This window comes from Aquarana catesbeiana, linkage group LG01 (genome assembly GCF_042186555.1).
Source record: "Aquarana catesbeiana isolate 2022-GZ linkage group LG01, ASM4218655v1, whole genome shotgun sequence".
In the NCBI taxonomy this organism is placed as follows: Eukaryota; Metazoa; Chordata; class Amphibia; order Anura; family Ranidae; genus Aquarana; species Aquarana catesbeiana.
In genome coordinates, this window is record NC_133324.1 from 568,129,955 (window position 1) to 568,154,131 (window position 24,177).

Here is a 24,177-nt window from a genome sequence, read left to right on the forward strand (position 1 = left end):
ATATATATATATATATATATATATATATATATATATATATATATATATATATATATATATATATATATATATATATATATATATATATTTACACACCACACATTTTTGTAAATTTTTTATTATATCTTTTCATGTGACAACACTGAAGAAATGACACGTTACTACAATGTAAAGTAGTGAGTGTACAGCTTGTATAACAGTGTAAATTTGCTGTCCCCTCAAAATAACTCAACACACAGCTATTAATGTCTAAACCACTGGCAACAAAAGTGAGTACACCCCTAAGTGAAAATGTCCAAATTGGGCCCAATTAGCCATTTTTCCCTCCCCGGTGTCATGTGACTCGTTAATGTTAAAAGATCTCAGGTGTGAATGGGGAGCACGTGTGTTAAATTTGGTGTTATCACTCTCACTCTCTCATACTGGTCACTGGAAGTTCAACATGGCACCTAATAGCAAAGAACTCTTTCTGAGGATCTGAAAAAAAGAATTGTTGCTCTACATAAAGATGGCCTAGGCTATAAGAAGATTGCCAAGACCCTGAAACTGAGCTGCAGCACGGTGGCCAAGACCATACAGCGGTTTAATAGGACAGGTTCCACTCAGAACAGGCCTCACCATGGTTGACCAAAGAAGTTGAGTGCTCAGTGTCATATCCAGAGGTTGTCTTTGGGAAATAGACGTATGAGTGCTGCCAGCATTGCTGCAGAGGTTGAAGGGGTGGGGGATCAGCCTGTCAGTGCAAGGACCATACGCCGAACATTGCATCAGATTGGTCTGCATGGCTGTCATCCCAGAAGGAAGCCTCTTCTAAAGATGATACGTGTATTTTTTTCCAAAAAAATCACGCTTTTAAGCAGGGCTGCAGATAGGCCAGTTCAACCAGCCCTGTTGTAGCGGGCCTGGCGTCCAGGGCGGGCCAGAGCAGCCTCGCAGACAGTCGGCGTAGAACAGGCTTTCTAAATTGCACCCCCCACTAAGCCGCTCCTACTGGCTTAGGTTGGAGTATTATTGCTATTTTCTGGGCCCCTCTCTGATGATATGTGCTGGTGGGAGTGAGGGATTTTTTTTTCTCATTTTTGGGCGCATGAGCAGTGCATTCTGCGCCGCGCTACATGTCCTGGCCACCTGCTGCGGCTGCCCATTTCCTTTCCTGGCAGAGTGATCTTCCTCCACTCAGGAGTAGTTGGCGACAGAGAGTGAGAGGCTGTTAGGCAGCGGCAAGACAGCTGACGGCATCCAGGAGGAGAGGGGAAGCCAGAATTCATCGTGGCTGCTGCAGAACCCCTGTAGGTGGGTGAAAGATATACACTGCACATTACTATGTCACCTTCTATAATACACAGGCAGCAGTTTTTCTGTCACTGTGTCACATGACATGGCTGTTAGGTGCTGATTTTGTTAACTTATTTGTAATAAGTTAACAAGGGCACCCAACAGCCATGTCCTAGGACACACTGTGACAGTGCCAGCCATGATAGAGCACCTGCTGCCTGTGTGTTATTATAATGCTGATGATCTTAACCTGCATGGGTTGCTGTCTGCTATAAAGGCTTCTTTCACATAGAGTTGAATCCGCATGTTCAGTGGGGGATCTGTCCGCTGATCCGATTTACATGCGATTATTTTTTCAAGGAGGGGCCAGGGGAGGGGTTGAGGGAGCTGAAGGGGGTTCCATCAGGTAGGCTGTACGGGGCCCCCTGATTTCTATCAGCGGCCCTGCTTGTAAGACTGCTGAGAAAATACGGTGTGACGTAAAGTATTGCAAAGACCACCATTTTATTCTCCAGGGCAGCCCTTAAAGCATTTTGCGAGTGGAAAATGAGGGCTGGCAAGAATGGGCTGCCTCGGAGGGGGGGATGAGCAATGGTGGGCACTGACGAGGCTGCATTGATGAGCACTGGTGAGGCTGCATTGATGAGCACTGGTGAGGCTGCATTGATGGACACTGGTGAGGCGGCACTTATAAAGTTGTTGTTAATATTTATTTTTGTAACTTAATTCTGCATAAAACATTTAAGTGTCATGAGATAATTTATGAGAGTGTGTTTAGGGGCGGGGCAAGGTGGGGATTGTGTGGGGCAACTGGTGGTGAGTAACCCTTAAGGCCTGGCTAGTAGCTCAGGACTTGAAATTTTAAGCCCTACTCTAGGGTGTCTAAAAAAATATATATAAAGTTTGGGGGTTCTAAGTAATTTTCTAGCAAAAAAAAAAAAGATTTTAAACAACAAATTGTACACTCACTACTTTACAATGTAGCAAAGTGTCATTTCTTCAGTGTTGTCACACAAAAAGATATAATAAAATATTTACAAAAATATGAGGGGTGTACTCACTTTTGTTAGATACTGTATATGTCCTTTTTAAGCCATGCTCACTTTTTTTTCTGCACAACACTGCACATGTATGGTGTGAATAGGGCACACAAAAAACATTTTTTGCGTATGTGTCACGTTTACACACACCATACATATGCGGTGATGTGCAGAAAAATGCAGCTCAACCGACATGGTTTGATTAAGCCCTGAGCCTGTTTGTTTATGATATCACAAATAAAACTATATTGCTTTTGCTTTCATATTTACTTGGCAGTAACCCCTTTGAGTCAAATAGAAAGTGATTTGACATTGGTTGTCCAACTAACTGGTACATGGCTTTAGAAACTGAGGGAGAGAAACACAGCAAAATTAAAAAGAAAAAATCCCCTTGAAGTTTGTTCCACTGCAGTCTAAGATGGCACAATTCAGTAAACCCACGACCCAGCAAAAAGTGTCCACCCTTTTGTTTAATTTCTCAGGATTTTCCTTCTCCCTTTTCATATGGGATAGGGCCTGAAAAAGTTAAGCCCCGTACACACTAGCAGAATGTCAGAAGACATTTGCCGGTTCAAAAAAGGTAACGGCTGACATTCTGCCTGTGTGTATGTCGGTCTGTCCGACAGAAGTTAGTCGGCTTCTGTTGAACGTGCATGCTGGAAAACCCACAGCCGATCGAATGTCGATCAGCAATCTTAGCCAATGGCAGAGAGCTGGGGGGGGGGGGGGGGGCGCATCCACCTGTCAGAACACAACAGCTCAGCGCGGGAGGTTGCTGAACTAACCTCACATGGTTAGTACAATGTCTCCGACCGAGCTGTCAGTGCAACAAAAAAACTGTTGGTGTGTACCCGGGTTTATTCTATAAAGGGGTTTCTCAGGAGGGATTTTTCAAAGAAACATTTTAGATGACCCCTAGTTTTCTACCCCTTTTTACCCTGCTTTGCAGTCTTTAGGTTGAAGAAAACAGGGAGTGGTCACAGGAAGGGGAGAGAAGATTGAGGACAGCAGCTGGCTCCTAAGCCTCGGTTCACACTGGGACGACTTGTCAGGCGACCTAGGTCGCCTGACAAGTAGCGTCCCGTTCAGTACAATGGAACCGTTCTAATCGGAGCTCCGACTTAGAAAAAGGTTCCTGTACGACTTTGGGGGTGACTTGGGGTGACTTGCATAGACTTCTATACAGAAGTCGTTTTGCAAGTCGCCCGGGCAGTCGTGTGCAGGTCGCCTCGGTGAGGCGACCTGCAAGTCGTGCCGCCTCTGGTGTGAACCGAGGCTAAGTGTAATTGCTTGCATGTACTGGGCCATGGATTGCATCTCATTCCTCTGATCTTGCATATATCTTAGGTATGGATGCCTTGATCTAGTGTCTACATTGTAGAAGTGCTGGGTATGGTGGTGATTGAAGGGAAATTCATAGTTGCCAATATAATTTTTTTTGAATGGCCTTAAAGCAGGGCTTGACAAATTTTGCTTAGAATCTAGGAGCCAGCTGAAAAAGTTAGGAACCAGTTTAAGTCCTCTGCCTAGTGCCCAAAACTGCATGTCCTGTGCGTCGGTGCAATAAGAATTGCTCACGCCTGATGCCAAGTGAAAAAAAGCTGAAAAAAAATCAACTTTTTTGCAAAATCTTATTATCTTATTAAAAAAAAAAAAGTTTTTTTCTCCTTCACTGATGTGCACTGATTGGCTGCACTGATGAGCTGCAATGATGGGCAATGAAAGGTGGCAATATTAGGCAACACTGAGGTGGCACTGATGGGCGCTGTCGGGCAGCACTAATGGGCACTGATAGGTGGAACTGAGGAAATGGCACTCCACATCCACAGCGGCAGTAAGGAGCGGGCGACCGATCAAGCCCGCAACCAGAACCCCAGCTGTTAAACTGGAAAGATGATGTTGGAGGTGGGCGGGCAGTGAGAGCAAGCCGCACTCATCACAGCACTGCCCACCAGAGGAGGAGCATGTTTCCTGCTGCAGCAGGCCGCAAAGTGCGGCATCAGTTTTGGCCAGCCCCCCTAAGTCTGTGCACCAGTGGGGGGGCGGACCACATCGCAGGAATCCAGACCGCTGCTGCGGTGTAGCCCAGGCGCCAGAATTCAATTTCCAGTCGTAATTGCGACCTGGCGCCTGGGTTTTGTCGAGCTCTGCCTTAAGCCCCATACACACTATCAGATTTTCTGCTGATTTTTTCTTTCAGATTTACCAAAACTATATAATATGAGGTCAAACCTTAGGAGTTTCACTTTGTATGCAATCAGGCAGGCCCTTGCACTACATGGTTTTGGTAAATCTGAAGACAAAAATCAGCAGAAAATCTGATAGTGTGTATGGGGCTTTAAAGTAGAGGAGGCCTCCCCCCTCCTCTTTACGAAATGGAGCTTTTTCTGCTGGGGGGAGGGTGTTGCAGGGTATCCACCTCCATTGCCTAGGCGATCCAAGCAAAAGTTATTCCCCCTACGCCCCCTCCACAGTCTTCAGGGACTTGTCATAGGTCCCAGAAGACTGCTGGACCATTTACAAAGTGCAGGGTGGCTCACACATGTGCAGTGGCCAGCTGACTGTGAACCTGCAAGCTGTCACAGTTGGGTGTCCACGGTTGAGATGTCAGGGACAGACACCGATGGAAAGAATGGCTCTGGTGAGCACATCGCTGGATCGTGGAACCAGATTTCCACCCAAGAGTGGAACTTAAGCTTTAACTACTTCAATACCAGGCACTTACACCACCTTCCTGCCCAAGCTAATTTTCAGCTTTTAGTGCTGTCGCTGTTTAAATGACAATTGCGCAGTCATGCTACCTTGTACCCAAACAGAATTTTTATCAATTTGTTCCCACAAATAGAGCTTTCTTTTGGTGGTATTTGATCTCCTCTGTGTTTTTTATCTTTTGCGAAACAAATAAAAAAAAGACCTAAAATTTTGATAAAAAAAAAAAAAAAAAAGTTTTTCTTTTGTTTCTGTTATAAAATTTTGTAAATAAGTTTTCTCCTTCACTGACGGGCACTGATAAGGTGGCACCGATGAGGTGGCACTGATAAGCAGCACTGATGGGCACTCATGGGTGGCACTGATAGGCGGCACTGAAAGGCTGCACTGATGGGTACTTATGGGTGGCACTGATAGGCGGCACTGCTGAGCATTGATAGGCATCGCTGATGGCACTGGCAGGCATTGGGGATGGGCACTGATTGGCAGCTGCCTGGGCACTGATTGACCTTTCCCTGGTGGTCTAGGGTGGCATACCTGGTGGTCCTGGCGGCATCCTGGTGGGCATCCGAGGGGGGGGGGTTGCGCTGATAAACAATCAGCACAGACCCCCTCTGTCAGGAGAACAGCCGATCGGCTCTCCTCTACTCGCGTCTGTCAGACGCGAGTGAGGAAAAACCGAGCAACGGCTCTTCCTGTTTACATCATGATCAGGGATGATTGGACACGGCTGATCACGTGGTAAAGAGCCTCCGTCAGAGGCTCTTTACCGAGACCGGTGTAGCGGGGTGTCAGACTGACACACCGTTCGCCGCGATGCGCGCCCCCAAGTGGCGCCATAATATCATGTCCACCCAAAACGAGAGCCGCGCCACCCAGCCCAGCCGTCATTTGACGATGGGCGGGCGGCAAGTGGTTAAGGACTGCTCACCCCCTGACATGCCACATTTGGCATGTCATTTTTTGGGGGGGCAGTGGGTACCTAGTTTTGACAGGTACCCAGCTCCCACTTCCGCTCACGCCGCCTAGGCCACTCCTCCTCTCCCCCTCCCCTCTCTCCAAGCCGCAAGCTGTCACAGCCGGGTGCCCACACTTGCAATGCCGGCGCCGCAGAGAGAAGAGGGAGAGAAGCGAGGCTTCGGGCAGCCACATCGCTGGACCGTGGGACGGGTGAGTGTGTGTGTTTATTAAAAGTCATCAGCTACACTTTTTGTAGCTGCTGACATTTAATAAACAGAAAAACGACTGAAACTCCGCTTTGGGGTTAAACTATGGCTTACAATTAGTAAAAAAAATATATAAGCTGCAGCACATATGGTCCATGTACAGAATCCCACAAGTTACACATATACGTTATATGTGTGTGTGTGTGTGTTTTGGGGTGGCGTGTTGCAAGTCGTTCTGCTATGCCATAACCCTTACAGTGGCAGCAGTAAAAGGGTTAAGATACATTTTAATGCGTGTATGTGTTTTATAGCCTTTTTGTAATTGTTATGAATAAGCATTGCCCACCTATTTTGGATATATAATATTAGAGTAAAGGGTTGTTTTCCAAGTCTTCAGGGACAGGTGATTGGCGCCACCCTCTATAGAAGACGCAATACCTAAAGCAGTTTATTGTTCCTACCCCCTCATTCTCAGTTTTCATTGTTTCCTGCCTCAAGGATTACATTTTATAATGTTTGATGTTTTAGCCTGCACAGGTGGTTCGAGTCTACCCCTGGGTTTTATCCTGTCCCCTTACCTGCTTATCTGAAGATTTCCTATTTTTAAGATGCCAGATCTTGCCCCATTTTTTGTTGCTGGACAATTTTCCTTCCGAATGCCAGGGGTGCTGGTTGCGTCTGTCTTTGGCTTCAGCTGGCTCTAGGGCTGGCTGGGTCTCAGAGGTGTCCAAAGATGGCACCAAGCATTTCTTCTGCTGGCGGGTGATGACGCAATTCTGCTACAGCCAAGCTTAAGAGAGGTGGGCCCTGTTTTACTGGCTGCCGTTCCAGCATTACGAGAAAATGGGATGATTGTCCTATTTATTTTTTGTATATTGCTCATGCTTTTACTGTAACAAGGACGTGGGTCTCCTCTGCATTCTGTATCTTGCTAAAGAGGTGTGAAAATGCAGACCTGGCTTCTCATCTGGAACTAGAGCTTCATTGTGTGAGTTAAAACTCGGGTGTTTCGAGCTTCCATCTAGGAGGTAGCAGGATTGTTGAGTTTTTGCATCTTAATATTTCCCTGCTTTCTCTATACTAAAAGCCACATAAATATAACAAAAAGTGTCAATTGTAAATCAGGCTCTTATATGCTTTTGGCAAGGCTCTACACGTGAAGTGTGTTATAGTATTTTCAGGGTCTGAGACTGCTTCCATTGTGAAAGATTTTATGAATTCCATGCAAGGCAAAGTGGTCTTGACATTTTGCGCCTTTAAGTCGGCCTTAGACAATTTGAATCATGTATTGGCAGGCTGAATGTACCCAAGTATATCGAACGATCAACTTGATTACAACTAACCTGACAGATTTTAGATGCGATTATCGCTAGCGGCTGTTGTGAATGCTAGCAATATTCACTGTCTTCTCTCGGCAGAAGGTGAGGCTATCTTTGAGGTAGATAAGGAGGATGTGGTGGGAAGTTATGCTGTTTTTTTTCCCTGTTGAAGAAACTAACCTGCTCCTAAAGCCCTCTAAAAACAGATTGATAATATCCCTTCAGCACGGGATGTTCTATATAGGGGTCTTCAGGAATGAAAAATGTAGAACCTTTCAAGTCAATCAGTCTCTATGGGATATGGTCCTATGAGCCAGAGAGAAAGTTGTTTATGTCCCCATCATGTATGTGTAGGTTTCCCTTTAGACTGGAAAAAAAGATATTTTTTAAGTGCCCAAAAAAATGCACTTTTGTCACAGATGTAAAAAAAAAAAATCATATCTGTCGAGAATACAGGATTGATTTTATGGATAAGAAGGCTGATTCCTGAGAACCTGGGATGCTTTTGCTTTTTTCTTGGGCCAGACTTTGGCATCCATTTGTTTGGTTTGAAATCTGGATGCATGGGTGTAGAGACTGAATCCCTCTCTCTTTAGGATACACCTATTGAACAGGCTAGAGTCCTCGTCTTTGGTTGCTAAATCAGTGGCCTTTTTTTGGCAGATCCCGCTGTTGAGTCAGTCAAGGCCACAGGTAGGGCTGCTGCTCTGATCAATTCTGCTAGGAGAGCCATTTGGCTCGAGGCCTGAGAAGGGGATCTTAATTTCAACAATAGACTGCGGTATTTCCTTTTGAAGTAAACAAAATTTTTTGGTTCTGGCTTGGAGACTGTTTTAATTTATTTTGAGAAGAGAGAAATTTCCCCTTAAACATAATAGATTTTGCAACAAGAAAATGTTCTGTAACCAGAAAAACAGATCTCTGGCAGGTTACAATAAAGATTAGACAACCAAAGTGATGATCAGTTGACGACTTGGGGAAAGGTGGTGTCCAGCTAACTTTTAGCAAACCCCGAAAGGAAAGCAAGTGATGCCAGCTCAGGGGTAGAGGGGAAGGCTTTTTAAAAAAAAAAAAAAAACAATGGGAAGAAGTCTGCATAAACCTATTTGTGTGGCAAATCAGAAGCAAAGGTGATCGCCTAGAATTTTTGTCGTCCCCGCCAGCTCTCTTACTGCCAGTTTTACGTAGCAGACCTTCCAAAAGACTAAGGGAATGCAGAAGTGCTAATATTTGTCTTGTACCTTTTAAGAACAACAGCTCAATTTGCAAGTCTTGGAGAACTAGTGCTTTCTCAAGGGTTTTACTCCTGTGCGTTTCTAGAATGAAAGAGTTCAGGAAAATGCAGGTTGATTTTTAACTTGGGGTGGGGGAATCCTTTACAAAGGTTTTAAAATGCAGTGCATTTATTTAGTAAGGAATTTTCTATTGCAGGGAGTTTTCGTGGTTGCTCTGGATCTCCAGGATGCCTAACTGCATGTTCCCATACACCATTCTCATAAATTTCGCTATTCAGACCAGGAAAGGCATACTATATTGGCAATTTGGAGCTTTGCCATTTGTTCTCTTTGCAGAACGCCGGATCTTCACAAAGATCCTGGCAGAAGTAATGGCATATTTCTGGCTTCAAACATTCCAACAGTTCCTTATCTAGACTTTTTTTTTTTTTTCAGTTCAGGCAAAAAATTAACCTCCAAATTCTACCTAGCCTTCCAGAACTTTGAGAAGATCTGGATAGCATTCTAGTGCTACCAGAATAGGATTCTATGGGTCTGTCCTGGTGGATGGTTCTACAAAACATCAGTCTGTGTCATACATGTGCGCAGTCAAGAACAGATAGATGCCCTGACTTAAAGTGGATGTAAACCCAATGTCATCCTTTCTAAACTACTGCCATAGGGGTTATCTATAAGGATATACATGCCTCCTGCATGTATTTTTACCTGTCAAATGTCTCCCCTCTGTCTGTTATGAGACCCGAAAAACTGCAGATTCTGTGGGTGGGTCTGTTGTCTCGGTGGGTGGAGTCGTGATGTCAGTAGGCTCCCCGCCCACCTCTACACTCCCCTTGTCAATATGCATTTTCTCCTGTGTATTTCTTACACTGAACTTTTAACATCCAGTGAAAAGACAGGAAAGTAACCACATGACTTCAGCATGCCAAATCATGGTGAGGTGTGGAACAGCCAATCCTTGCAGAGCTGCTGAAGAAAGGAGTGGGGGAGGGAATTTAAAAATACTGCATGTCTCTTAGGCTAATGCACAAGATGTAAATCACCTGTCACTCACAGCAAGGGGGAGGATTTGACAAAGTTTTTCTCTGTTTGTCAAGTTTTATCTCACTGAACAATAAAAGAGGATTGCTCAGAGATGGATTAACTTTTTGTGGCAAGACTGGGCTCAAATGATAGGAAATCTTATACTCTACATTATGACATAAAAAAAAAAAAAAATCGGGTTTACATCCACTTTAAGTAGTGTGTTTTCTTTTGGCTTTTGTTTTCCCCTTTTTTTCATTCTTACCTTTGATCATCTGAAAGATTCTACAAGACGAAATTCAAGTAATTCTGATTGCTCCCTGGTGGCCCTAAGGGGCATCACCAGTTCAGTCAAGTTTTTTGCTAAGAAAAAGCTGAATACTGATTCAGGTTTACATCACATTTATATTACTTTGCTTTGCACATCGGTGTTAGTTCAGTTCAGTTTACATTAGGGCCGAAATAACTAATCGTTTATGAAATGAATCGATTACTATTTTCATAATTGATTAATCGGCCAGTAACATAATGGGGTTAAGAAAAACTAAAATTAGCCCTTTATAGTACAAAAAGAGCAAATCACTACTGTAAATATTACTTTCACTGTTCCACAGTAAAAAAATGAACCCCTTACAGTAGCGATTTGCTCTTTTTGTAGGCCTGGTTCACAGCTATGTGTTTTTTGGTGCTTTTTTGCAGAAACACACTACAGTTCATTTAACATGGTTTCCTATGGGACACGTTCACATCTATGCTTTTTTTTTCAGCCGCTGCGTATTTGGAAAGGGTCAAGGACTTTTTTCAGCTCAAAACTGTGCTTTTTTGGTTCAATATACTTTCGAGGAGAAGCTGCAGAAAAGCATGTAGTGTGTTTTTGCAGCAATTTGTTTTTTTTATCTGCCCAACAACAAATTGGCCAAAAAAAGCATAAAAAATCGCAGCAAAATCATGTTTGCAAAAATCAAAAAGCACTGCAGAAATGGATCAAAAGCAAACTGCATAGGTGTGCACTGAGCCTTATGCTGGCCACACCGATCAATTTTCAGACGAGAATATTCATACGAAAAATCTTTGTACATTCGCTGAATGAAAGAATGTTGTTTGAAAATTTCACTTGCTTTTAACATTCTGTTTTAAAATGAATGTAATTTCTGAACAAAAACCACATACACTGTCTAAAAATTCCTTCGACCAAGAAGTTTTCTATTATTTCTAAATTTTCCCGTCACTGTGGAACGTCGATTTGACCTCACTAAGTCCTCATGCACACGGATGTTTTTACAGCTGCTTTTTTGAGCTTTTTTTGCAGCTTAAAAAGGCCTGTCTATGTTAGTCTATGGCTTCATGCCCACCTAGGCGTTTTTGAGCTGCAAGTGGCATAGGCGTTTTTAAGCTGTAAAAAAAACCCAGGACCAGTGGGTTCTGAAAGACGTTTTTCAGCTGTAAAAACGCTCTAACGCTGAAAAACGCTGAAAAACGCTCAAAAAACGTCATTCACCAACGTTTTTTAGCGTTTTTGATCCATTGAAAAAAAAAAAATTTTTGAAAAAAAAAAACGCTAACGCGGAAAAACGCTAAAAACCGCTATTGCAAAAACGCTGAAAAAAGCTGAAAAAAGTTTTAAAAAATCACTGCAAAGATACTGGCGTTTTCATATCTCTTCTGTCTGTTATTCTCAGAGTGGATTAGAGATTTTTCTCCCTAACCATATAGTTGGTTATTTATATTTACCACTGCATAGAGATATTTAAGAATAAATTGCCTTTTTTTTAAACTTTACATATTAACTAAATTATACACCCCACTTTTTTTAAGGTTATTAACTAATTCATCTAAACAATCGGCCAACTAATCGATTATGAAAATAATCGGTAGTTGCAGCCTTAGTTTACATCCATTTGCAGTTCAGTTCAGCTCAGTTCAGTTTACATTGATATACACCAGTTTTTTCTTTTCCAATCGTTTTTATTAAGGTTTTAAAGCATACAGATGTAAAACCGTACAATACAGTATATAGAAGTACTGGTACATGATAACATTGACATACAGCATTGGTCGTTAAGGAACCAGTATAACGCTATTTTGGGCTATGACTATAATTCCAAAGAACAGAAGAAACATCCTCTGGAGAGGAACTGCATGACCGGGGGGCACTCTCACCTAAGACGAGGGGTCATCTCAGCCATGAAACTATCACGGTAGCCTGTCATTATTTTTGAATACACAGCCTGCAAACGGGAAGTGGGACCAATGGTGGTTGACCAGTGGTCCTACATTACTCTCCAAACTACCAAAGGGTTTAATAAGTAGGAAAAAGAGGAAAAGGTAAAGAAAATGAAGAAGAAAGAGGAAAGGCAGCAAGCCTCTCCTGGGGCACTAAGAGGTTAGCCTCAGATCTGACGAGGCTGTCCCCATTAGGTAGGTGTTCAGGGGTCCCAGGTTTTTTCAAATCAGGAAAGCTTGTGCTGTAGGATGGCAGAGAGGTGTTCGTTTAACATTATCCAGAACAGCTTGTTCTTTGGGTGGGTCGGTCTTGGGGCTCCCCCAACAGGGTGTCCGAGGAGTGCCTGTTGCAGGGACTTAGTCATGTTGGTCCCTGTGAGAGAATAGATAAAATTGTATATTCCTGTTCCCATTTTTCCATATAAGGGAATTTGTCATCTGTGGAGGTCAGAATGCTGTAATTCTTGGACACCGTATTTATCGGCGTATTACACGCACAGGCGTATAACACGCACATTCATTTTAAGAGGGAAGTTTCAGGAAAAAAACTTAAATTTTTTAAATAAGGAATGCACATCTGCAGCCTCACAAGTGCCATCTATGCAGCCTCATCAGTCCACATCAATGCAGCCTTACAATTGCCATCAATGCAGCAGCCTCACCATTGCCATCAATGCAGCCTGATCGATGCTCATCTGCAGCCCAAAGGGGACAGGGAGGGGGGGCGGGACGAGCACCGACAGATTACATACAGTGAGAATCTCCTATGATAGACAGAACAGTGGTCCAATGGCGTCCCAGGAGACAGGACTTCCTATTACAGAGGCTGCCAAGTAAACAGGAGATTCTCACTGTATTTAATCTGATGGCGCTCGTCCCGACCCCTTCCCTGTCCCCTCCGAGGCAGCTAAAATTTAAGTATTGGCGTATAACACGCATGCACTATTTGCACCCAATTTTCATGGTGAAAAAGTGAGTGTTATACGCCAATAAATACAGTATATACCCCGAACAGGTATCAATGTGTATTCCATTGCGATTGTTGTAGATAAGAGATAAAGTGGGCTATCTGATGACACTGAGGTATAGAAACGAAACTGGAATTTAATTTTACACCAGGGATCTACATTTTATTTAAAGGGCACCACGTGTTTATAAATAGAGCAGCGCCATACCTACTACCCTCAAACACCTTTCAGTTGTGCGTTTTTGCTGCTTGACAAAACATGCAAAAATGCTCAGTTGCTAAATTTGCTATGTTAGCTTCTTTAGCACATTTTTAAAGCGGAGGGAGGCTCATTCAAATTAATGGTGCCACATAAAAAAAAGCTCTAAAAACATGAAGCTGCATCATCGCTTAGGTGTGAGCAGGGCATTAATCACATCCTCTAGGGGCTGGTATTTGGCCATTGATGGCCACACTAACAACTGTTATATAGATTTTTTTTTTCCTGCTGTGGCTGTAGTGATTTAGATGCTGATTGTATGTATGTATGTATGTATGTATGTATGTATGTATACTGTACAGTATGGGACTGATACACAGTTTACCTAGACAAATCCTCTTCCCAGTTATACTGTTTTCTGCTCAGTGTAAATGATTCAGATATATAGTAAACCTCCATGTGGTGTATATTTTTTTTCCCCAGTGGTCAGTATATTGTAGTTGAGTGAGAATACAGGGTATGTGAGGAGGGGAAGTATATGATATATAGGGGCAGTATGGGGATGTTCTTGGAGGCTAGGATTCGGATTTAAAGTGTTACTAAACCCGCAACAGTAAAATCAGCCTGTATATGCAGTAAAGCATGCTTGTTATACTCACTGTGGAATCTAAGGGTCAATCCTCTGCATTATCTAAAAAGGCTGTTTGATCCTATATTTTCTGATCCTCTTCTTCTTCCACTGTCCCCAATCCATCTGCTGATAGTACAGAGCCTTGGGGGCAAGCTGCACGCGCTCAGTTTGGTGTTTATTGCTAGAGAGAGTTTTTTTTTTTTTTTTTGGGAGAGTGCATGTGATCAGCACAGAGCCAATCAGCACTGCCCAGACAGAGGGTCAGGGGTACTGCAGCCTCATAGGACAATCGGGGGGATAATGAAAACTCCTCCTACAAGCTTTAACCAGTGCTTAGCCAGACACTGATAGAACTCACAGGGCTGCTCTAACTGCTCTCGAGAAAAGGTATTTAGCAGTTTATATTTACTAGAACTATTGCATTTCCATGTTCAGTGTACTGTGGGAGACCAGATATAGTGAATGCAGGGTCCTGTGTTTAGTAACACTTTAAGGAGATGGAATGGAAAGATATTTGGATTGTAGGAAGTCCCTGGGGTCAGCAGATTATCTACCAGTAGTAAGGATATTATGAAGTTCATAGTTTTAAGTGCATTTAGGGTAAAAGTGTAAAATCATACATTCATTTCCAGATTGGATTTAAATTATTTCTACCCTACTCTTATTAATCTGATCAATCTTAAAGTTCGTAAACGTACTTTGTGATAATCCCACACATTTACTAACTTGAATTCTGTGACACGTGTACTGTGTGCGGGCACTGCTGTCACACATTTAATAGAGCCTGCCTTCTGAACCACAGAGGTGCTGAGAGGAGGAGTTTCAGGAGGCAGAATCAGTACAGGAATCACTGGTTATAGACAGCAAGTTACCATGGGATATGTAGTCCTTAGAAATCCCAAGTAAACAGCAAAGGAAAAGCCACAAAGCATGCAAGAAATCCAGGAACTTTTAGAAAGAGAGGGCCAGCAGACAAGCAGAAATCGCAACATAATACACAAAGAGAGGGGGCACCAGTCTTGTGCATTGCCAAACCACTTTATTTGAATAAGAAAATTAGGAAATATACTCACAAACGTAAGTGTAGACAGGCACGTCACTTAATCCAATGTAAACTGTCCCATGTCGTGTGCAAGTGTTGTCCAAATGTTAGCAGCGTGCCTTACATGTTTCCAGGGCAGTACTCTCTTCGTCATAGCTAGCCAAGTTTACATTCGTTAAAGTTCATCCCCGGACTTTCGTGGGTCTATTTGAGGGGAGGAGTACATATAATATTTCCCTTTTGCATCTGAGGGATTGACTTTTACAACAAGCTGGCTACTCTTCAGCCCTTATCTTTCTCTTTGTGTTTGCAGAACTCACAACATGAAAGGAGATTTTTCAAGCAAGCTTAAGGCTGGGTTCACCCTGATGCGCTGTGGTTTAGTCGCAACACAGGTGTAAGCGCGGTTTCCGTAAGTTTCCAATGTTTTTAGCTGCGGTCCCATTGATTCTTTAGGTTGCATGTTTTTACAGCGTTTTCTGAAAGAGAACCAAAAGTCCTTGCGCTTTTAGAAAGTGTAACCTAATAGAATTCAATGGGACTATATCCAAAAGCTTGGGTAAAACATATGGAACTGCACATGCACCCGTGCTGCGGCCAAACTGCAGAGTACCAGTGTGAACCCGGCCTAAATTGGATTGTCAGAAATAACTATTGTTTGAAATGTTATTGCAACGGTAATGTTATAAGTGTATGCTGTGACCATAGGTAGTATAGCCCAGTGTTAAAGGGGCCCATACTATTTTTCTTGCTGTCCCATCTAACAGTAGCTTTGTGTGGAGGCTGTTGTAATCTCTTCACTGCTCCCTGCTCTGCAGCTATGAAACCTGTGTGTAAAGGATCAACTTTGCCTCATTTTACTTTTGCTTTTCCTTCATCCTTCCTTTCACATTTAACTGATTTCTTTTTTCTGTTGGCTGACTGAGCAAAGGCTAAAAAACAGGCTTTCAAGGTAAAGTACATTTTTACTCAATTTTCACAGTTGCAGTATAGGGATTGCTGGAGAGCTGTGACATAAAAAAGGGAGCAATAAATGTCTTACAAAGGGCTTAAAGTGTAGATACTGTTAGAAGGCATAGTAAGAAGAATGGCAAGGGTCACCAAACCCATGTTTCACCCATTTCCACCATTCTATTTGGTGTTGTAAGCTGAAGGTAACTATATGCATCTGTGAAAGCCTTCTTTAAAGGGAACCTATGGATTCGCCCTGCATAAGCAAAGCACACATTCTGTTCAGAGCAAGAAATTGTTTGTGTGCTTATGACACATGAAACAGACATGAGATTGAACTTCCTGTTATAATAAAATGTATACTCAGGTTCTCCCATTTTACCCTTCCCCTCTCTTACAATGTGTCTTTTGTTCTTTTAACACAGATAGACTGACACCATGCAACCTCGAGGACCCTGATGCCCTGCACAGTGTCTGTGATGGAAGGGGGGGGCAGTTACTCACAGCCTGAGCTACAACACGGAGCCAGTGGAATGTGTTCAACAGCTGCTATGCAATACCAACCTAGCCAGTTGGAAATAGAGGTGAGGGTTCACTCTGCTGAATGTGATTCCACTTTGCTTGTTAAAGTTTAAATATTACATAAAACTCAATCTTTTTTTAAATTTCATAAACAAAACCAAATATGCAAATTTTTGCCTTCTTGCCCATGAGGTTTGAAAAGAATTTGACTTTTCTTTTGCAGGAAATAATTCAACTGTGATCGTACTAGCTGCTAGGTTTCGATGCAAGTAAGCATCAGTCTGTGTATGGGTATTCTTAGGAAGTTTAGCTAAAGGCAAAACTGTTTTTATTTATGTGTGTATATATATAATTTTTTTTTTTGATTAGAGCGAAGATGGATTAGAACCCCTGTCGGGTTTATATTGCCTTTTGTGCCTCCGTCAGGCAGATTCACCCTCTCTATTTGTCCTGTTTACCATTATCATTGAAAGTAAAATAAACCCCACATTTTTGTGCTGTTCCCAGAAAAGTAATAGAGGGCAAATGTTCCAATGGGGACACTAGTTCTGGTGACCTGGGGGGCCCCAAGGGATTCCCCTAATTTGCAGGGATTTCCTCTCACTTCCTGTTTTGGCTATCGGATAGGTAATTGAGGTAAATCTCCCCCAATGGAACACAGATGGCTAAAAAAAAAATCATAACTGGGGTTATAACCTTCCTTTACTCTGTCCCAAATGGGAAAAAAAATATTTTGCCATAGTAGTTCTACTTTAAAGCGGGGTTCCACCCAAATTTTGAACAATATCTGTATGTATTCTCTTCCTTGCCTAGATGCTGACATGCTGTTTAAAAAAATTTAAATCGCCGTAATTACTTTTTATTTTTCTATTCTTCTTTGCACTTCCTGGTTCTCCTCCCATGGGAGTAGGCGTGTTTCTAGCCTCTCCCAGACTCCTGGGAGCTAGTCTCAGGCTTCCCAGGATGCCACTGAGCATGTGCAGGAACGAGCGGTGAATGCTGGGAGCACAGCATTCACCACATCCAGGAAATAAATGCTTGTGGGCTTCAAATGCCCACAATGAAGATGGAAACTGCCTGCAGTGAATAATATAAGTTATTCTTTCCGACGAAATCTGACACAGGCGGACATATTACACACAATATGTGAGTATGTAATGCTGAGAAGAAAAGTTTGTGAATGAACTCAAAAAAAAAAAAAAACGATAGATAGGTGGACCCCCGCTTTAAGTTGACACTTTTTTTAATTTTCATTCTTTTTTTTCTGAGAAGATTAAATGATCAAGTAGTTTTTTTCCAAGTTGAAAACCTCAGTAATGAGTGCTTCTGAAAGTTTTCTTTTTGCCTCCTAGAACTACTCAAAAACAGTCTGCTCTTCACCCAGGTGTTGTATTAAGTCTCTAGAAAACAGAGAAAGTAGTTTTTGCCAGAGGAGATATACAGGGTATCCTCTACGAAAAAACTCTGCCCCTAGCAAACTTTCCCCCAACTTCTGTTCTTCGTTCAAGAGACTTTCACTTTAAGAATACTTAAAACTGGTGACAGGTATTAAGTGTAGACACTCCTCTTCACCAGAATACTTAGCTGTTCAGATCCGACAAGACTTTAAAGCAGAACTCCAACTTTTCCTCCCCAAAACAACAGATGCATTGTAAATGAATCACAACCCCACTGTGATTTTATCTGTATATTACCTTATTTGGCTGTAAAAAATAAGTTTCTGTGTCTGTAATGTCTCCTGGCTGAATTTCAAAGTTCTCTGACTTCCTGTTTCCTTCCTTTACCAGTCCTGATACTACATGTCCCATCATGCTTTGAGCCTCTGTAGTTTCAGGGCAGGCTATGGGTGTCACTTGTAGCAGTTCTGGGAGTTGATGTGGGTGGGTCCAAATGCAGATCACTCTTCAGTCTGCAAAGCAGGTGTAAATTGTAGAATAATGGCTTACTGCAAGTCTACAGAGGAAGGGCTATGGGAGGTTAATGTAAAGGTGTTCTCTTAATATGTAAATGAATCAGATCACAGAGAATAGGACTCTGGGAGGGTGGGATCTGAGAGGTGGGACTCTTCCTGTTCACACTGGTCGGCATATTTAACTGGGCAGGATTGACTTCCAATTGTGGTTCAATCCATTCTACCCAAGGCAGCAAAGCTAGCTCTCAGATCAGGCTGTGTATGAAGGGTTTTCCTTTTGAATAATGCTGGGATCTGTGAGGAGGGACTTGAGAGGTTTGGACTCTTCCTGTAGGTGTGACTGGGTAGGATTGAATGCTAATTAGGATGTATTCCATCCCACTCGCCATCAGAGCTGTGAAGGAAGTTACATCATTTGCAGACTCTGGAAAACTACAAAGGGGTGTGTTCTAATCTAGAGATTGAGCAGGAAGTGGCTGTAAGGCCCTCAGTCTACATCCAGACTATACACAGTGTCACATGGTACAAAGCCTCAACTAAATCCACAATATCAGAGGATATGCAGAGAACATAGCAATATGGTACAGAGGTATGCTCTATGCTGGGACTGATCATTCCATTCAGTTCTAGTGAAAAGAAAGTTGGAGTTCAGCTTTAACACTTCTTTATAGTGCTGAAGCTTGCCCCTCTTCTTCCTAAGAAGGTCAATTGTAGCGATGGGTCAGTTGTAAATTATGTGAGAAGCAAAACTTAGTTGCTAGCTCTGACATTAAAAAGTGTGGGAGCTTAGCTTGCTCGGGACAGCCTGGCATTCAGGTGCAGCTAAAGCTGGATATACATGATTCGATTTTCATTCGAACTTTCAAAGAAAAATAATTTGTGAGAACATTCTTTATTGCCATCATTGATTTAAATATTTTAGTTTGAAAGCATTTAAAATCTGAAAGGTATCTCAGGCGTATTAAACAGCTTTCATTACAATATGTACAATTTTTCCTGAAGGAAAACCAAATTCACAGTTAAAAATGAGTTCCAGAAACATTTTTTGCCACTATAGTCAAAAACAAAAGTTGTTTTGACCCCACTATTCATTAGAAAATCAAATGCACGTTCCTAAGACAAAACATTTTGGACAGACTTCTGCTGATGTATGGGCAATTTAAGATCCTGAGAGTTGTTGCAGGTATATGCCCTCTAAGTACCTGTACTTCATACTAACTAGCAGCTTATAGTATTCTTATATTGACCCCAGTCTCTTTATAGTTAACTGGTTTGCATTTTCCTTACAGTTCATCATTGCTCTGCAGCTCAGATGCTTTTGTTCTATCTGAAAATCTGATCGAATTGCGATATTGCCTCCAAGTTTAGGTCCAATACCTAATACATTGCATAATGTATAATGTATGTAGACCATGCACCATCTTTTACAAAACCCTTTGGTGTGAGGTGGTAGAAAATTTCAGAACCACTAGTAAATGTAAACTGGTTCTAAACTCAAAAGGTTTTTTTTTTTTTTAACTGTAATGCTTTGTCTTCAATAAGGTAAAAAATCTTCCAATACCAGTTCCCCCATCCCTCCTCTCTAAAACACTCCCTGAGCCCACTCTCGATCTAGTGCTGTCTTGTTTGCAGCACCCCTGCTGTCAGTCAAATCCTGTAAAGCGAGAACTGGGTGTGGGCGAGCTGTGTGCGTCTATGGACAGCCCTGCTTAGGAGTGCCCCCTCAGCACGCAGTTTGCTGAGGAGGCACCCCAGGGAAGGAGAAGCAGACAGTGTTGGTCGGGGTACTCCAGGGATGATGTAAAGGATCTTTCCAATGACTTTAATATACTATCTGCTAGTTATAATTTATATAAGGGTATTATTGGACATGTCAGTCCAAAGTGACCTTTACCACGGAGTTACCATTTGGCTTTTCACGTTTATATTAAAGTTCCACAATAGGGGAACACAATATGCTTGTTAATCATCTTCTGTGATTGGGCATGATATCCAGACACTAATTATTGTAGCTGATAAAATAACATTTAAAAATAAGTTGTGTTATAAATTCAGCAATCATATACATTCTATATTCCGCTACAGCCAAAACATTTTTCTACAGACCTATTTGTATAATTTTTGTATTTTTAATAATTATAGCTATTTTACTTGAGTGGTTCTTTGGTTACTACATCATAGAGCTGCACGATTCTGGCTAAAATGAGAATCACGTTTTTTTTGCTTAGAAGATAGATCACAATTCTCATGGCATAACATCATCTTTCACATTAAAACAAAAAAAAATTGGGCTAACTTTACTGTTTCATTTTTTTTTTTTTTTTTATTCATTGAAGTGTATTTTTCCCAAAAAAATGTGTTTAAAAGACCGCTGGGCAATACAGTGTGACATAAAATATTGCAGCAATTGACATTTTATTCCCTAGGATCTCTGCTAAAATATATATAATGTTTGGGGGTTCCTAGTAATTTTCTAGCATAAAATATTGATTTTAACGTAAGAAACAAGTGTCAGAAAAAGATTTAGACTTAAGTGGTTAAACTTCCTGCATTTACACAAACTTGGCAGACTGCCTGGATTTTTTCTTTACACAGAAGTTTATCACTTTGATCTAAGAAGGAATAGTTAGTTACAATGTTTCATGTTAAAAACTTGGCAGACTGCCCGGATGTTTTCTTTTGACAGCTGAGTGAGCAGATAAGCCTCTCCACTTGTTATATGAAAGAATCGGCAAACTCTGCAATAGAGATCGTCAGGGGGGTTGAATCGAGATCACGATTTTTTAACGATTAAATGTGCAGCTCTACTACATCATTCAAAAATCTAACACTATATGAAATTTTGTCTTTTACCTGGCCTACCAAGATCTTTCGTGATGTAATGCCCAGCAAAGGATTGTATGTTTATTTCACTCAGCGCTTGTTATAGGTCAGTGTCTTTGGGGGCGAACAAGTGCATTTTACTGAAAGCTTTTGGCGAAAACATTACTTTTTATAAAGCTTGAAGGCTTCCTGCACACTGGTTTAGTGTAAATGTTGTTTATTCTGACAGGAGAAAAACAGTGTTAAAAACTCACCTAAGCTGCATTATTTCAAAGCAGTTTAGGTGGGTGGAGCAGAGTTTAGCACAGGGTGGATTTGATTTAAATCAAGTCGATTTAAATCACTAGTAAAAAGGCTTGATTTAAATTGACTCGATATAAATCATAATTTTTAAAGAGCAACTGTCATCTCTGTCCTGCAGTGGCTCCTCCTCTGACATGCTGTTGACTCACCGACATTCCCATTCACTTTAATGGGACGGCTGGTGATGCGGCAGTGACAAAACAAGATGCGGGACGTGGCTGCAGCAGGTGAGTGGAGGCCCGCTAACAGGCGCTGCAAAGATGGATCTGAAATGACAGGTTTTTCTTAAATGTAAGGAAATATTCTTGCTGGTAGTTAAAATCTTTAATATTTGCAAAAAAATTGAAGGCTTCCTATTTAGAATAATAAGCTGTCAGGTTAGTTAAACAGCGATATCAGAAGCAATTTAATCATACAGTTTGTAGTGTACATGGATTTGCAAAACAATGGGATAAAGGAATATTCCTGAACTTTGTTTTATCTGATGGTTACTGTGAAATTGTGTGAATGCATCAATGCAGTGCATGTTATCTCAGCTTGCAGAGCTTGGATTCATTGAAAGAGTTTACCAAAAATGTAATATTGCAGAATATACAGCCTCATGCTACATAACTAAGCTCCATTTCATGCTGAATAAACTAAATTATTAATGTATCCTAAATAGAAAACTATCTTTAGATAGATTTTTACTAAAAATGCATTTTATTAAAATAAATTTAATAAAAAAAAAATCTATTTAAATCAAAGAAATCTGATTTATATATTAAAAAAAAAAAAATCTTGTTTTTTTTTTAATTTTTTTAAATCATATATTTTTATCCACCTTGGTTTAGCAGCATTTGGTGTTTGGGGGGTTGTTTATTTCATTAACCAGAATTTTAATTTATTTTGGGCATTGAAATTAATGAATAAATGCTGAAGTGTTAAACACATCTAGTGTTTAGGTGTTTTTAGACGCGTTTGGTGGTTATGCCCGAAAGGTCCTGAACGTGATTGTTCTGTTTTCAGAAGAGAAGCTTTGACTGCTGCTAAACTCTGCTGCTCCTAAACTGGTAAAACCTTTTGTGTGGTCACTGTCAAGTGCAGGGGCTTTGGCAAAAAAAAAACTCCAAAAAGCTCAAGCAGCAGTGTGCCTAATTCTTTTTTTTTTTAAATAAATTTAGATTCTTTTTTTTATAATTCTTTGGTTGTACAAAATCATAAGGACGCAACGATTTTTTTTTTTCAACAGGTCACATAGCTTCATATAATTCATGTTTGGGGGGTTCCCTTATAATACACCCACAAATAATTTAAAACATGAAAGGGAAGGTGTATTGGTTTTGTATATGGTCTACTAAATATAAAATATTGCATAATAATATTTAGTATTTTTCTTTTTTTTGTAAAGTACATTTTATTGAAATTTTAAGACAGGTGTATACAACAGGCCACACCGCACATCGCGGTAACAAACAGACCGGTCACAATAAGAGCAGTACCAGCCAACATCAAAACTTAAACAAAGAAAGGAAGGAAAAGCAAAAAAAAAAAAAAAAAAAAACACCCCATCATTTGCCCATATAAGAATGCACAGTTCAATACCCTCTTATAGGAGGTAGTTATATAGCTATTCTGGTGTGATGTCAGCCCCTGCAACCAAATGAGTTAATACAGTTATTACAGTTCCCAAGACCCTCCACCTCCCCCTCATCAGGAGAATTAAGTCTGATGAGAACACTCAGCACAATGTAACATCATAATGTCTTGGACAATCAATCTCCCCTCCCTGAGGTACACTCCCCTCAGCTATTCAGCCAACACTACGGAACATATAAAGCATACATATGAATTCAGTCAGAAACTGTCTGCAGAAGCCATCCAGCCCCCTATACCTTATCAAATTTGGCCAGGGCCCCTCTATTCAAATACGTGGCTTTGTAAAGCGGAACCACTTTAACCAGTGATTTCCAGGATGCCAAAGTTGGAGCATACGACCTCTTCCATGACAGAATAATCAGTTTCTTGGCATAGAACAATAAGACAGTGAGAAGAGTGCGTATAGCCCTAGTGGTAGCCAAAGGTTCAATTATGCGCAAGAAGCATAACTCAACCGAAAGGGGTATTGAGATGGAGGTGGCTGACCTGATGCATGTCGCAATTTCCTGCCAAAAGGGCTCAATGTTAGGACATTTTCAAAAGATGTGCATAAAATGTGCAAGAGGTGCGGCGCATCTCCAGCACAGGGAAGGATGGCCTCTAAACATCCGGGCTAGCCTAGCAGGAGTAAGGTAGATTCTGTGTAAGAATTTGTAATGGATGAAACGGTCTCTAGCTCAGCCTATTTCAACCAGGGTGCCTTGAGGTTTCTTTAGGGGTGCCTTGGCAAAATGCCTACAAATCTCCATCAGCTGTGGGGTCACATTAGCTGAGTGATGGAGAAACATTGGAATAGTAGTCAGTACCAGTTTGCAAAAGTGTATTTGTTTTGGAAGAATAAATCACCTCCAATGTTGGGTGTCCTATATGTGGATGTTGCTTCATTGTGTAAAATGATTAGAATTGTTTTTACATTTTAGAATGGGGTGCCTCGATATTGTCCATAATTTTTAAAGGGTGCCTTGACTGAAAAAAGGTTGAGAAACACTGCTCTAGCTGATACTAGGCACTTAAAGGGAGCCTCCCAAATGTCATCCCAATCGTCCTGGTCTAGTCCAGCAGCTGCAGCCTCCCAGGCTAGTCTGCAAGGTTCCATCAGTTGAACCTTTTCTGGAAAGAGGGCCTTGTATAGAATGGATACTGGTTTGGATAATGAGTCACTGCGTGTCAATAGTTCTAGGTCACTGGGTTCAAGATAGAGT

At 41.5% G+C, this 24,177-nt stretch overlaps 1 protein-coding gene across 2 annotated transcripts in view; it reads left to right on the forward strand.

The window, feature by feature from the left end:
- The window catches only part of SBNO2 (strawberry notch homolog 2), a 172,698-nt gene that overhangs the window by 7,286 nt on the left and 141,235 nt on the right, over positions 1-24,177 (forward strand). Inside the window, exon 2 of one of the 2 annotated variants that reach the window (XM_073597129.1) lies at positions 16,203-16,361. In XM_073597129.1, coding sequence (XP_073453230.1) covers positions 16,236-16,361 — 126 coding nt within the window. In that variant the 5' untranslated portion in view covers positions 16,203-16,235. The remainder of the gene's footprint in view (positions 1-16,202; positions 16,362-24,177) is intronic. The other variant, XM_073597137.1, reaches the window with a different exon arrangement.